The sequence below is a fragment of the Athene noctua genome, chromosome 1 (genome assembly GCF_965140245.1).
Source record: "Athene noctua chromosome 1, bAthNoc1.hap1.1, whole genome shotgun sequence".
Lineage (NCBI taxonomy): Eukaryota > Metazoa > Chordata > Aves > Strigiformes > Strigidae > Athene > Athene noctua.
In genome coordinates, this window is record NC_134037.1 from 253,447,915 (window position 1) to 253,463,582 (window position 15,668).

Here is a 15,668-nt window from a genome sequence, read left to right on the forward strand (position 1 = left end):
GAGACCATGGACTAGTCTGTGTCTGCAGATTGTCACGTGGCTTTTGGAACCAAACTGCTGTTACTGCCTCTCTCAGACCGCAGCTCGCTTGTTTACAAAAACCTGTACGATGCTCAGGTGAAGAGGTACTATAGGTTAGATTTGGAAAAACAGAGAATTTCTCACCAAGTGATGCAGGTAGGTGCCAAACAGGCTTTTTTTTTTCAAAGCAGCCTGTACATAATACCTTTAAAAAGTCATCCCCAGATTGAACTGGCCATTTGTAGTACAAAGGGCCTCCTCTCATCCACTCATAAATTCAGGTACCAGATTCAGCTGGTTCTTCCTTCCTGCATCTAGAACAGGTCAAAAAGGGTGAGAAATTAAAAAAAAAAAAAAAATCCCAGCTATAGCACAGCTTGGCACAGTAATTGTTTGTTCTAATTCTTCACTTTAAGTATATATTACCCATCTGTTATATCTTTGAGTGAACTAAGCTTACACTGTCTATTCCAATTACCAAGCTTGAAGTACTTTGTAAAGTATACATATAGCCTACGAAAACCATTTTTTTTGGTCCCCGATTTTAATCCGTAAATCTTAGAACTTGAATGTGAAGTTATTCATTAGGCTGAGCATATAGAAGATGCTCTGCCAGATTTACTTAGAAAATGCGAAAACTGCAGCTTACACATAGCACCATTACTATCTGCTGACATTGACCTAAATACTGTAATTGCCAAAGGAGAAGACAGGAAATGTGTACAGAGGTGAACGACCATTTGAATGCATTGTTGGCATTGTAGCCATGACTTACACTTTTAAACTACAGTATTTGAAAGCTGAGATAAAGTTAGGAAATGACCACTTAAAATTCTTCAGTTTAAGATGCACTATAACAGCAGGAAGTTTCCAACTAGCACAGTTGCTCCACCTCTCTCAGCCTGGCTAAAGATGCAGCAACTTCAGGTACCCAACCTTGGCTATTGATGCTGGCGCCAACCTCACTTTTAGGTAGTAATATCTTAGATAAACAATGGGGATTCAAGTAATATTGAGTGAAGACATACAGTAGTTAGCCTGTGTACTGTTTTCCTTATAGACGATTCCTTACCCACAAATTTTACACAGAATTTAACATGCTTACTCTACACAGGTAGGGTGACTTAGAAAATATTCACATTTTCTGAAACTAACGTTTGTCAATATGCATTATTAATATCAGTATTTGATATACAGAACACAAGGCTAAGCTGTCTGTAGTAGCTGTTTCTTGCTACACTGGAGGCGCCTGAAGTATCTAAAGTCTTACGGCAAGCTGTTAGAAGTTCAGAAACTAATAGCTATTCTTACTCCACTTGTAAAGTCCATGCAGAACAGCAGCAAATTTAATATTTAGAGCATTCCATGTGATCAAAAGGATTAAGCCATTTTGCTTTTAGACTTTAATTAAAGAGATGACCAAGTTCACAAGACTGCTTTGGCAATCAATTGTAAAGGTCTTAATCATCCACTAATGTCTTCATTTCATGTTCAAAGATGCATTACCAAGAATTTCAAGACTATCCCTCTGTTGGAAGCCTAATCAGTCTGTTTCCATTAAAATTAGGAATCCTTGTGTATTCAATGCTAAAAGGCAGCCTCCAGGTCCCTAACCTTTTTTTTTTTTTTTCATATAGGCCTAGAAGCCTTCACTGCTAACATGCAGTGCTTGCACTTCTGCAACACAAGAGTCCTCTTGCATCCACTGTTTCTTTTCAGAAGGGGAGAAATCCCACAACTATGAGATCATAATAGGTCCACAGTGATCCTATTACTTTGTAATGAAAAGCTTATTTGACAAAAAGGCTATCACCACACGCAGACCTGTCAATTTAGGTTAAGAACAGTGAAGCGTAAAGACACGGTTAAGTTCCATGTGCTCATCTTCTAATTATTAGGAAAAGATTTGTTGTGAAAACAGCCTCCTATAATCAGATGCACAAACAGATGCATCACACTGTTGACTGAAGCATTCACCAAGGAGCAAAAGCCCTCTCTGCCTGTAATCATACTGTGTCTCCTAGCCAAGCAATATGGGACTTGGCATCACAGGGTTGCATAAGGTTCACCCATCTTTCAAGTAGATGAAAAGGCTATTTTCAAGTACTATTTTTAAATTTTTGTAAGTTGTCTTGTGTAACTCATCAGAACCTGAAAGGAAAACCCTTTCTCTCTCATAGTTCAGTTGCACAGAAGCAAGTATTTCAAGGAATCGAAATAACAAGATGTTCTACACTGGCAAACACCAATCTAAGCACTGCTTTGGAAACACACTGAGCAGCAGCTTGCCACAAGCAGTTGCTTAATACGTATTTCCTATAACTACTCTTTATTGCTCAAGAATACAGCAAAATAACAACTGTTGCCATACAAGTATGATGTTCAATTCAAACATGTTCTCTATGCAAGAAGTTCTCATGTATATACATACATATATACACACATACCTCATAACACACAATATGGACGTAAGTCTGAACCAGTTCATACAGACAGTTTTCAAAAAGACATTTAGCAATTAATCATCAAACAAAAGAAAAGCTTTGTGCAACACCTTACTAGAAGCTTCAAAAAGGCTACAATTACAAGGAAAAGCCCCCAAATCATTACTTTTTTATTTTAAAAGAACTCAAAATAGCTGATCTTCAGGAGGATATTATTGTTTCTCTGGATGATAATCAGTGACAGTGCAGAAAAAAACCCCAACAAAACAACAGCATGAGTGTGGAGATGCAAGGTCTGCTGCATGAGTTACCTGCTTCTATTTGGATGCGAATTTACACAAGTCACCTATGAACTCCAATTGCCAAAATTTTGCAAGCAGAGTAAGACCCTTTCCTCTATGTGCTTACAAAAAAAACAAGAAGAGAAAACACAAGCAGAGTAACTGACATCGCACAGGCTCTATGGCCATTGGAAAGACATTTGCCACGAGCTGTGACTTCGTAACACTCAAATCACTAAGTAAATATATCTCTTAAGAAGAAATGTCACCCAGAAGCCACATCAGTGTACAAACAAACTTCCACTCAAGAATGTCACGCAGTGAAGACTGTTCCTTGATTCTTAAGTTTTGTTTGGCCTTAATTCTTGACAATGGTGTTCTGCTCCTCCTCTGGTGTCCCACTGCTCAGATGAGTTCATTAGCTTCCTCAAAGATAGCCATTCCCTGTGTATAAGCCACTAAAAGGCTTATAAGTAGCACAATTCAAATTCTAATAATTTTCATCTTGCAGAAATACTTGCAAAGATCTATTGAGAAAAAGTAGGGGCATGAGGGGAAATGGAATGACTCTGAGAAGACACCTTTCATGTAGGAAAGGACTACTGCATTTAATTTTATACAAGAAAAATACATTAATTAGCTATGTTACTCTAGATAGCGCAATCTGCAAAGATACAGCTGAAAGCTGTATTTTATATGTCACTGAAAAAAGTTTTATTACAAACACTACCGTGGACATATCTGTACAGGAAATAAAATTGTTTTGCTTTCTTGTATAGCCCCGTAAGTTCCACTTCGCTTTGCTGCACGGGCAGTGCTCGTTCACTGCACAGCAATGATTCAAAGCCCCCATGGAGAGGCTGACGGAGCGTTAGCATGGAGTGAGGGCGGCCATGAGGAGTTCCATTTTGTACACGAAGTTACGCCCTTCCATTTTATTCCACTGCACTTCCTTGAACGGCCCTCGAAGATGGTTCCACTTGTTGTCCTGCAGTACATCACCCTTGGGGAGATCCTTGCACTGACTCCGTGGAAACTGAACCATAACTTTGCTGCCACTTTCCGGACCATTACGTACTGTAATGAACAGAGATTTTTATGAGCATTTTTACACTGTAGAGATTCCTCATATTAAATATCCTTCCTCATATATGTTATATATTACTCCCACTCAATTCCAAAGATGCTGAAAGCTAACAAGGGTAATTACCTTTTTTAAATTTTCTCTTCCTCATCCCCTGCTTCTCTGTAGTTTTGTTGCTTTAGCGTTGCATGCTCTTGGTTAGAGCAAACCAGAGAAAAACACTTACAAAAAATACCACACATACACCTTACAGATACATTTATTTCTTCCTAATGATGCCAGGAAGGACAAAGGGGTTTTTGCCAATTCTTACCTTGGATGTATTGCCCACAATTTTTTTGAAAAACATGATCAAAAAGATACTGTTTCTAATGGATTTATCTCAAATGGACAGGAATGAAGTCAGTCAGGATAGTTGTTGCTTTTAATCACAAAATTCTGCAAGATTGATGGAGGGATGGTGGTGTTCTATCGGCTTAGGTTTTTTGTGTTTTGATGTTGGGGGTGGTGGTGGTGATTGTTTTTTAAATAAGCAGTTAGGGCAATAACACTTAGCTTTCCCCTCACCTACCAAGCTAGACTTTTGTAAAAGAGACGACTATCAGGCTGATTGAACATAATTTCTCCCTCATCAATCGATGCTGACTATTCCCCCCCCCCCCCCACACCTTCTTAGTATGTTTGGAAACTGCTTCTGGAACTGTTTTTATGCCCCATCTTTCCAGCAATTGCAATGAGGCTGTCGGGACTGCAGTTCCCCAGATTGTCCCTGAATATAGGATGTGACATCTGCCTTCTTCCAGTCCTCAGGAACCCTTCCTGATCACCACAGCCTTTCAAATACAAATCAAGAGTGGTCTTACAATTATATCAATCAGCTCCTTCAGCATTCATGGCTACAGCCCACCTGGTCCTGTGAACTTGTGTACGTCTCGTTTATTCAGAAGTTCTCTAACTTGATCCTCCTCTACTGAGGATAAGTCTTCTTTGTTCCAAAATTTCCATGGGTCTCAGAGACCTGGGATTCCTGAAGGCCAGTCTTAAGATCAAAGCAAATAAGGCATCAAGTACCTTGGCCTTCTCCATGTACTCTGCTGCCAGGTCCTCTCCCCATTTAACAGCAGGCCCACATTTTCCCTGTTCCCCCTCTTGCTGTCAACAAAGCTTTTGTAGCTCTTCTTGTTGCCCTGTACATCCCTCACCAGATTCAACTCCAGGTGGGCTTTACCTTTGCTATCCCCATTAATGCATGCTTGGACAGTCTATCTTTCTCCCAGGTTAACTGATCCTGCTTACAATCTCTTGCAGCTTCCTTTTTGTCATGAGTTTAGTCATGAGCTCCCTATTCATCAACACAGATCTTCTGTCACCTTTGCACAAATTCCTGCACACAGGAATGACAATTCCTGAGCTTGAAAGAGGTGATACTTGGAAAAAAAATAAAAGAAAAATAATCTACCAGCTCTCTTGGACCCCTCTTCTCTCCATCCCATAGGATTCTTCCAAGAAGATCCCTGAAGAGACCAAACTCTGATCGCGTTCAGTCCAGAGCTGTGATCCTGTTTGCCTTGTTCCCATCTCTCAATATTTTGATGGTTTCTGTAATCTATTTTTTCTATGCTAATTCTAAGAAATATTTTCAAGCCTGTTTAAATTAAATCAGGATTGTATTAAGTGGCTTACTGGGCAAAGTATTGATTCAATTTAGGTGTCAATTCCATACATAGAAGTGATGTCTCTAGGTTTTTATAGAATAATGTCAATTTATAGCAAAATACTCTAGAAACAATCTCAGAAAGACACTTTAAAAGCTTGTAGAATTCACTTAAGAATTTTAAGATTTTTTCATTCACTTGCAATAGAAAACACTACCTGAAATGGCATAGTCTCCATTTGGTGATGCTACAGTTATTGCTGATGCATTGCCAATACTCTCCACCGGCCCCAGACCAACATGATTACTGAAACTCAGCACGTGCCATCCCATAACTTTCGCAAGCTGCTGAACTGCATGTACTTGGTGCTGTGACATCTGAAAGATAACAAAAGGGTCATCTTCTGTTATTTGCACACCACAGAAAGAATTACTTACTGGTTTTTACCAAGATTTTTTTCTTCTGCTGTACAGTAGTTATTTATAAAAGTGACTTTGTCTTATAAGTTCTCTAGTTTCAGAGAAACTTTTATTTTCTTAACATATATGCTATGTAAGTGCTAGCAGAGATTTGTGTTACTTGAATTTAGACTAGTTCCTCTGCAGACACAGAAGACCACTGTATTAAGCACCTATGCAGTTAGATTAATTTTTCATAGGTATATGGGCTTATGCATTTTATTTAAGTATTGCTTTCAATTTACAGAAAACTTTATTTAGGTCTCAAGAACTAACTCAAGTGATACAAACAGGACTTTGAAATAAACCTTTATTTGAACGGAAATGAGACCTCTGCTGTAAGATATATAAAATCTGTGACAGTATATCATAACAAATTCAGGGAAAAAAAAAAAAGGTTGAGGTTCTCAGATGCATGATTATCTCCATTAATGCTCAAGTGTAAGCACTGAGCTTTAAAAGCTTGTAAGTTTAAATGCTAATGTTTTTCTGTGTTAAGACTTGAACACTTGTAACAAAGAAATATCTAGCACTGCTTAGCAGTTTTCAGTGAACCAACAAGTCTGAAAACAAAAAGATACCCTCAGCAGAATCTGTTTCAACTTGTTTTATGTTTTGGACTCTTGTATAACTGCAACAGGCCAACCACTGTTATTAAAGACCTGTATTTTGACTATTTATAATGCATAGCAGGGAGTCTGCCACTTCTGAATAGAACCAGCAGCTTGCTCTAAGCAATTAGGAAAACATAGTTCATTCAAATATCAGCTGATTTAGTAATGGCAGATGCAAAGTGAACATTAACAAGACAATACTGAAATGACAGTAATTGTGGGTTCATTAAGATCTCTACTCTAGATAGGACTTGGTTACACTAAGGTTCATATATTGAATACCTTATTGTCTGCTATGACTCTCACTGACTTTTTCTGAAGTAAGCAAAAATCTTAGTGCTCCCATAATGAGTAGCATGAAGAAATATATTTTAAGTGGGAGAGAAAAAAATATTATTGCTGACCTTAGTAAAAACTGGCATTTTAGTAACAGTTCCTAAAGTCACTATACAAACATAGTGAAAAATTCAGTCATTCACCTTTTATGTTCACTATCTTTATTTGAAGTTTTCTGACATTGATAAAGGTGAGATTCTAACTTCCTCTGTTTCCCAAACACTACAAGAAAGGTAACAATAACATATATGAGTCTACCTGAGATAAAAGGAAATCCTGTAGCTCTTGCTCTTGATGGGATAATGTAATAACTCTTCCATCTCTATGTACAACTCTGATCTGTTCAATTCCAATGTTCAGCTGTAGTTGAATGGATCTTTGAAAACAAGATGCATATTTATTCAGAATTAATTACAACACTTCAGAAAACAGGAAGGGAAGAACACAGAATCCCTCCCATTCACTGACATGAACTCTAAGATGAGGATGGTGCAAAGCCTATGGAATACAACGGCAATTCCAAACATTTCAGTTTCATCACTCACCACAACAGCTCCCTCTGTACTGCAGGAAACATATTCTGTGCCATGTTCCCAGACCTGGACCACTGCTTGCTCAGGTCAAGGCACCTCCTGAGGTGCCTCACAGCTCCCTGCCTGCCACTGCACTCAAGTTTCCTTCCAGAGGTGCAGAGGAAAATGGTGTGTACTCAGGGCCTGTTCTATCCTACAGCCAGTACCTGGGCAGCATATGTACTCTGGAACTGAGACTGCAAATTGCACCAATGACCGCAGTCTGCTCCACACTGTGGACACAGGCTGTGGACACAGGCAGAGAGAACAGCTCAAAATGGAAGAAACAACCTCATCATCCACTGTCAATGCATTAGTTAATTCACTGCCGGTCAGCATGCAGATGTTTCTGGAACGTGAAATCTCTTTATTTTGATGACAATGTCCATAGCATGAATTACATGAGTTCCACATTTCAGTACCTATGCAACCAAGCTAGGGCTGAGCACCCACTAGCTCTCTATGACCAGAATGGAAGTTTAGAATCCAGCACATATAAAAATACTTTGGATAGAGATAACTGAATATAAAGTAAATCCCCCCTTAAATGGCCACTTTCAATTACTTGTTTGAAAGTAAACTGTGCTAGTTAATGACTTACTAAGTTCCTTCATTAAAGGGTAAAGTGGGTGAAGAGTTTTCTTAGGGCAGCTGTTCCCCCAACTCAAACACTCATACACAAATAACACAAAGACTTGTCTGTCTGAAGAGAACCTAAACCTGTAAAACACAACTTGAAAACACTCTGCCATTGCCGCATGCTTCTATAAGATACATCCATTTTCATACTTACTTGCATATCTGTTCATACCCTTGAGAAGTTATTAGAACTTTAACACTAGATTCATAAACATCATTTATATTGGACCAGTGGGCCTGAATCTGAGGATCCTCAATACGACTAGCCAGACTGTCAATGGTTCGAGCAGTTCTAGAAGATAAAAACATATTCCATGCACAATAATCTAGACAGTTTGTGCTGTTACCTTGTTTAAATTAAATGAATAGGCTTATTCGTTTGGGTTGGGTTTTTATGTGGCACACCAAAAAAAGAAAAAAAGGCAAATTTAACAGAACTTTGGTCCACATCGTTCTATTTCAGCAACATTCTGGCACTAATGAAGCACTCTTGTATACTCTGAATATTCCACATACATTCTGCAGCAGTATTAAAGTCCTATTACTCAGTATTGGCTACTGTACAGCAAAGAATACTAAAAAATATTTATGCAGTTTAAGAAAAATAGGGACAATTGGCAGAAGCCTGTCATAACTGTTACAGATCTCCAAGAAATCTTGATTTTTTGTTTTTTTACTAGCTGAGTGTGGTTTGCTCATGTTTCATTATATGCTGCTGGTTCTTAGTACTTAAAACTAGCTAGATTTCCTTCACTGTTAAAATAGTCTTTAAGAACACTGAAAAAAGATCAATTGTGTTCTACATAATGGTACATTTTATTGTAACTTTAACAAGAATAGCTTGTGACCTACCTGCGCCTCAAAAAGATGTGTTTTGCTTGCTTTATTATCTTTTCCAGAAGTCCTTCATTCGACTGCAAAGAACTGATATCATTTTTATCGAAAGCCTGGGGTCCTGCAAGTCTCATTCTCTTATGGCCAAAAGGCGCACTAGCTGGATGTGGCATCACTGTTGAACTCAGGGTTTGCTTGTGACACTGCAACAAACAACAGATGTTATAAACAGAAGTGGCTAAATAATGTATCTGCAAGAAATAGTACATATACTACAATATGCTACTTCATATCAGGTTTAAATGTACACATTTTCAAAAGGTGCCACTTTTTACTTTATAAATTTGACAGCACTTTAAAGCCAGCTTTACACTCATACTTTGTCCCCCATGTTCATGCAAACCTTACCAAAAGTGATTTTTAAAAAAAGATGCTAGCTAACAGAAATTTGGTAGGATGGCAGTAGCTCCTAATAAGTCTGCCCTGTATACATCTCTAGAAACAGACAGAATGTTCAAAGAAAAATAAAGGAAGCATTTTAGAGATAAAAATTGGAGATACAAAAAGATTTAGTAACCTGTTCAAAGTCAAGAAAGGAAATTTGCATCAAAGCGGGGCACTGAGACAAAGCTTCATAAAACCTAGTTCAGTATTTTCAACACTGGACTATTCCCCACAACTGCATGATTTGCAGAGCCATGCTCTAAGGAGATGAACACTGGAATATGGTTTCAGAACTGCTTAGACATCTAAAATTGTGCTCCCTTCCTGAACAGACACAACCTCAGTCTTTTACCACAGGTCCTTCTGCTAGATTATATGAAAATCTAAAACACTGAAGCAGAGAAGTGGAACTCAAAAGAAGTAAAGTTAGTATGGTAATTGATTGGTCTTTCTTCATGGGAGTATGGTCTGAACAGATGCTCACTTAAAGTACTCGACAAGCACTAATATACACTAAGACAAAAGGGAGACTGATGAGTTGTACTGCAAAAACCCTGCACAGCTTTTCTGAAGTGAGCAGCCGGATCTGAGGTTAAGTAAAGAACTAGCGTTCCATGAAAACATTAACTGGAACTCCCTAACCACCTAAACACACTAAAACTGAACGGTAGGTTGCCTTACACAATGGATGGAAAGTGACTGGCCTCTAGTGGTACTCTGTTGTTACAACAGTGCCACACACTATGCAGAAGACAACAGAAACCCAAAAACTCTTCAGGGCTTGACCATAAATGCATTACCTCTCTGATAAGTTGATGCAAATTATGTTCCAGAACATAAAGATGATCCTCTGGATTCTGTTTTTCAGAAGCAGACTTTTGTGATTTTTTGTCATTGGAAGAGTGACACAAAGAAATAGACAACTGCAAACCTGTACAGAGCAGATTAAAAAATAAAAATGAGGACACCAACAATTTTCAAGGAGGACACCAAGAACTGCTTTTCTTCACCTTTTATAGACAGTAGTTTTACAACCAGTATTCGCCATATCAGAGAATAATCAAAGAGTGATGTTGCAGAGCACAGCACCAAAGGCAAGTAAGACCTGCTACTCAGTGAAGCATTGAAAGGCCAACTATTAACTCACTAGGTGCATTTCACATCAATTTCTATGACTCAATCCCCCACAGAAAAAAAAAAAGTCCCCAGGACCCCATTCCTTCCCCAAAGAAGGAATGATTTACCATCATAAGCAATCCAGAAACATAATCTTCCCATGATATAATCAGTTGTGTACCCCTTGTAAGAACGAGGATTCACCAATGAACTCTGAGCCATCTTCATGCTGTTTAATTACACTCACTGAAGAATATGAGCCTCTGTTCTTCTGAAGACCCATTAAGTGAAGTCTTAAATTTCACCTGCATGCAATTCAGGAGCGATGACTTATGCACAGCTCCAAACTGCAATGTGCCCATGCTGTTACAGTTGACAGCTTTAAGTGCTGCTGACAAAAACCACAGTAACAAGGAAAACCAATCCAAAATCCACACAATAAGATACAAGTAAATCCGACACTAAAGTGCAAGAGTTGAATTCTTCTATAATTAGTAAGCAAAATTCAAATTCTGGGAAAATCTGTATTTCAAAACCTCTGAAAAACAAAGAGACTACTTTTTTCTAAACAAACCTGAACACTAACAGAATCACATCAATCAGACTTTCAGTTCACGTTTAAGCAAATAATTATAGATGAAAAAGTCTTTAAAAGTTTCTTACCTGGGAAAGGCTGAGAGATTATCTGATTTTTCACAACAATGTGAGGAATTTGTGATTTAATTTGAACAGCTTCTCGTGACAGCTGGGCAAAAATTTCTTTACATAAAAGAACATTCTGTGCAGTCTCCAACTTTGTCTGCCAGTGTGGAGAACCTGAAAAATACAAATCAACGTCTGCAGAAGGAAAGAGTAAAGAGAAGCTACCTTTTTGTTCAGACAAAGTACTGTGCAGTAGCTCTGAGTAAGCACTAAGGTAAAGTAGTCAGTATCTATCTTCTATACAAATTGAATATTTTCTGAATTTTATCTCAAGATTAAACAAGCACTCTAGGATAACGCTAATGCATTTTACTTTGACTTTACATATATGTATATTGTGAACTGCAATCCCTTCTGGAACTACCTGTTACATTCACAAGCCTTTTGTGAACTCTGCTTAAGAACCTCTGCTTCATAAGTTGCAATTTACTTTTCAATTATACTTCTAGTTTTATTGAATTCACTCTACAATGAGCCACCAAAAAATGTTAAATTCATGTATGTGCTTTCACAGGATTTATAGGTCCAAAATTTTTGGAAGATCCTGGTCTGAGAAAGCCCACAAGCTCTACAGTGTACCCTGAGCACCACATGAAACATCTACGTAGTACAGCATCCTGTATACGTTCAAGACAGCACAAGCATCTGTGTCAGAGACCACTGTGAAATGAAATTCTGCCAGTTCTTTTTAATCCTAAAGGATGAGTTTTTCATCCCAAAGGTTTACAGCTTCACATATTGACAAATAAATCTATTTATTATCAATCAATTATTATCAAATAAATCAATATACTATCTGCCAGGCAAGCTCTTGGTAATTAAGGCACATACTGCCAGCACAGTTTCAGATCCAGAGGAAACGTACCAGTTCCAGAAACAAACGATGCATTCTGGGCACAGTTAAGAGTGAATAGACAGTCATTCTGTTCAGTTGAACTAATTGAGATGTAATTGGCTGAAACACAATACCTTGGTTTGCTTTTGGTTATGTGCTCAAACTTTCAATGACTAACAAAAGGTGTTTCAGAATACTTAAGATACAAATGTAGTAATTTTGTTTCAGAAACTCAGTAAACGCATATGAAAAACTGAAGAATTATGCTTTGAAAGCATCCTATTTCCAAAGCCAAAGCAGCACCTAAACAGAAAAATTCAGTTTAAATATTCTTGTTCACTACTCTTTCAAGCTATATGCTAAATTTTTCAAATAAACATCATATGAAAACCCATTTCTTGAGAACATGTTCAAAACCAATAAATAGCTAACTATACCTGGTTTTGATTTTGGCATGGGTCTTTTAAAGAGATTGACTGTCCCAAGGTCACCAATGTCTGGAGCTTGTTTCTGAATAGACACCTAGGCAAAAGAGAACATTGCTTGATGTTGTTCTTTGTCGCAAGCATAGATACCAAAAAACCCCACACACTGCATTATTAAAATTTCTCTGGCAAACCTTGATATAGGCTGATCCCTCCAAATCACTTGGAATTTGAACATCCAAAGGACAGTAATCCTCAGGTATCTTTTTATCCAGGTCAATGTCAGTGTTCTTTATCACCTCAAATGTGCCATGATGAAGAAAAAGGGAGCCTAACAAAGGAAGGACAGAGACATACATACTGTATATAAAGCATCTTCTGCAAATAATGAAGCTCTTACCTCTGTTTTGGAGGAATAGGTATTTCTAAGTCTCCAAACCTCCACAGTTGTGCTTGTCTCAAATTTCTTAATGATTTATTAAAAAACCAAGTGAATTAGAAAGCTCATTTCAGCACAGCATCTCAGTCCTCTAGTGTGTGATGTGTAATGGTTTACAGTAACTTAGCAAGTAGTATTTAATGACAATGGGAGAAAACCAAGTGTTTCAACATGGTGTCAGTAGATGCAGAGAAAAAAAAAAGGTATTTGGTTAAAACAAGACAAAAAGTTAAGTGTTCAAAATTTTCCAAGCGTTCAAAATTTTCCAAGCAAGTAGCTTGAGATGCAGCACCCTTACTGACTTAAAGGAAAGCTGTTGCTGTTTGGCTTGAAGTCTTAAAACTATGACAAAGGCAACTGTACAGTCATTCAGGTGGGATTAATGAAAGCAGATGCTTACATCTGTCCTAGCTGCATCCTTTTTACATCCAGGGTATGGCTCATCTAGTTTAGGTTAGATCATCTAAAAAGAGACATATCCTGGGTTACATCTACAGCTTCTTCATGCACACAAGATAAATAACCCTAAATTTGTCCTTCCCCTCCTTCACCATCGACAACAGGAGCCCAGCATAACCAGTTCAGATGCCTGCTTTGTCATCTACATCTGAAGTTTTGTGAGATTCTGTACTCACTCTTTCACTCCATAATTTGCTCTAGAACTCTGGGCTGGTTACTCTCTTACTGTAATCTATGAAATAATCATATTCTCAGTACCATTTCTCACAAGGAATAATAGATATAATAAACCTATCTCTGATTACACTCTTTTAGTCTTTTTTTTTTTTTTTTTTAGGTAGTCCTCCAAGGAGCAGGGAGTTAGACACGATCCTTATGAGTCCCTTCCAACTTGAGATATTCCATGATTTTTGCTCAAAGGAAAAAGCAGCATACTCCTCAATTTTTTTTTAAATGCTTTACAGACCAAATGTAGATAAAAGCCAAAGACTTACAAGGTCTACCTGTCAACTGATCAACTACACTGTAATGCAGAATTGTTTCTGTAAAGTGATCTTCACTAGAATCCTACACAGTTAGTCTTTAAAATCACTTTCTAGGACAAGAACAACACAATATTTTTCCCGATAATAAAACAAGTCTCCTCCTTTTATAATCCTGTCTCAAAATTACAATAAACTTTTATTAAATTATATTATTTATTATTAGTGATATTCCACCAGTTTTTACAGTTACAAAAAAGTAATAAAATATAAATGTCCACTCCTGAGAAAAACAAAAGACCCTACTGTTTACCTGCACTTCTATAGCTCAGATCACCAAGAATTTTGTCTCCCACTTTTCTTAGCTTCCAGTGTTGTCTCAGTCTTAGCAGCTCAGAGTTGAAGTCTCTTTGTCGCTTATTTTCCTGGTTTTCTGCAACCGATTTGGATAATCTTTCTGCACCTTTCAGCAGGATTTGAGCTGCTCCAGCTAATGACTTCTTTTTTGAAATCAACTGTAAAAACTGAGGATTCTAGTAACAAATAAAGAGAAAAAGCTATTGACACACTCTAAAAAAATATTATTAGTGGAAACAAACTGACAGTGACTGATAATTTGTTTTTGCTGGATGTGCAATAATGTGATTAAAATAACGTTCACACCAGCATTATACAGCCACAAGTAGTATTTTAGCTTAGAGCTTCAGCAGAGGCCTTTGAAATCAGCATCACCTGCCACTCTCAGCCTTACGCTGACCCATGAAGTACTGCACCAGCACATCACAAGGAACATTTTACTAAATCTTTATGTATCATACACGAAAAAATGCGGTGAAATAAAATCTTTAGTATCAAGCCATACAAATGACACAACTAGGTACAATATACCTGTTTTGGAGGAAGGGGATCCTGCACAACTGGATCTAGTGTCATGAACTTTTTATCCTTGACAATGCTAAGAACATCGTACAACACACACATCTCAGTCAAGGCACTTCTTAAGTTGTTTCTCACTGAATCCCAAGGCCAGAGGGATGGCTGAAACTTTACCAACCCTAGAAATGAAATAAGGGAAAACAAAGGTACAGTGTAAGGCTCATTCTAAAACCAGTGAGAGAACGTAACGGCATGAAATACAACGCAATAGCGTCTGGAGCTATCCTTTTCCACTCTACCACTGTAATTGCCAGGACACGGTCACGAATGCCCTGACCTGATCCACGGCCAACCGCGGGACTCCACGGGGGACGCCAAGCCACACCCAAGCGCCCGCGGGGCTACAGGCCGGGCACCGCCACAGCTCGGCAGGCCTCCGTCAGCCGCGTCCCGCCCAGAGAGCTCACGCTGCGGGCCCAGCCGCAGGCCGACTGACAGGGAGCCGCGGGCCCGCCGCCCCTCACCTTCCTCATCCTCCGCCTCGCCCGGCTCAGCCCAGGCGCGGCCCGCCGAACCCGGCTCGTCCTCCTCGGAGCCGGAGCCCTGGCTGAAGTCGATGCGCTGCGCCAGGCGCGCCAGGTTCTGGGACATGGAGAGCGGCTGTAGGTAGGTCTCGCTGCCATCCAGCCCCACCTCCTGCACCTGCTTCTCACACGCCGACTCGATGCTGATGCGCACGGCCGGCACGCCCGCCATCTTGGAGCGCCCTCCGGCCGCGCGCGCGCCCCCCGCACCGACTACGGGTGCCGGGCGGGCTCCGGGAGGGGCGGGGCCAGCGCGGGGCGGGGCCAGCGCGGGGCGGGGCCAGCGCGGGGCGGGGCCAGCGCGGGGCGGGGCCAGCGCGGGGCGGGGCCAGCGCGGGGCGGGGCCAGCGCGGGGCGGGGCCAGCGCG

At 39.5% G+C, this 15,668-nt stretch overlaps 1 protein-coding gene across 1 annotated transcript; it reads right to left on the bottom strand.

Moving 5' to 3' along the window:
• Nucleotides 1-2,333: 2,333 nt before the first annotated feature.
• MED17 (mediator complex subunit 17) lies at nucleotides 2,334-15,534 on the bottom strand. The gene is made up of 12 exons (XM_074917212.1): nucleotides 15,241-15,534; nucleotides 14,729-14,895; nucleotides 14,154-14,373; nucleotides 12,655-12,791; nucleotides 12,473-12,557; nucleotides 11,162-11,314; nucleotides 10,183-10,313; nucleotides 8,957-9,141; nucleotides 8,259-8,396; nucleotides 7,152-7,269; nucleotides 5,703-5,862; nucleotides 2,334-3,823 (listed from the first exon to the last, which is right to left on the bottom strand). The coding sequence occupies exons 1-12, from the start codon at nucleotides 15,470-15,472 to the stop codon at nucleotides 3,618-3,620; spliced, it is 1,932 nt and encodes a 643-aa protein (XP_074773313.1). The 5' UTR covers nucleotides 15,473-15,534; the 3' UTR covers nucleotides 2,334-3,617.
• Between the last annotated feature and the right edge of the window lie 134 nt (nucleotides 15,535-15,668).

Coding starts and splice junctions, on each gene's coding strand:
- MED17 (XM_074917212.1), bottom strand. CDS start 15,472: ATGGCGGGCGTGCCGGCCGTGCGCATCAGCATCGAGTCGGCGTGTGAG. Junction 14,896..15,240: donor CGAGGCGGAGGATGAGGAAG/GTGAGGGGCGGC, acceptor TTTCATTTCTAG/GGTTGGTAAAGTTTCAGCCA. Junction 3,824..5,702: donor TGGAGACTATGCCATTTCAG/GTAGTGTTTTCT, acceptor TGTTCATTACAG/TACGTAATGGTCCGGAAAGT.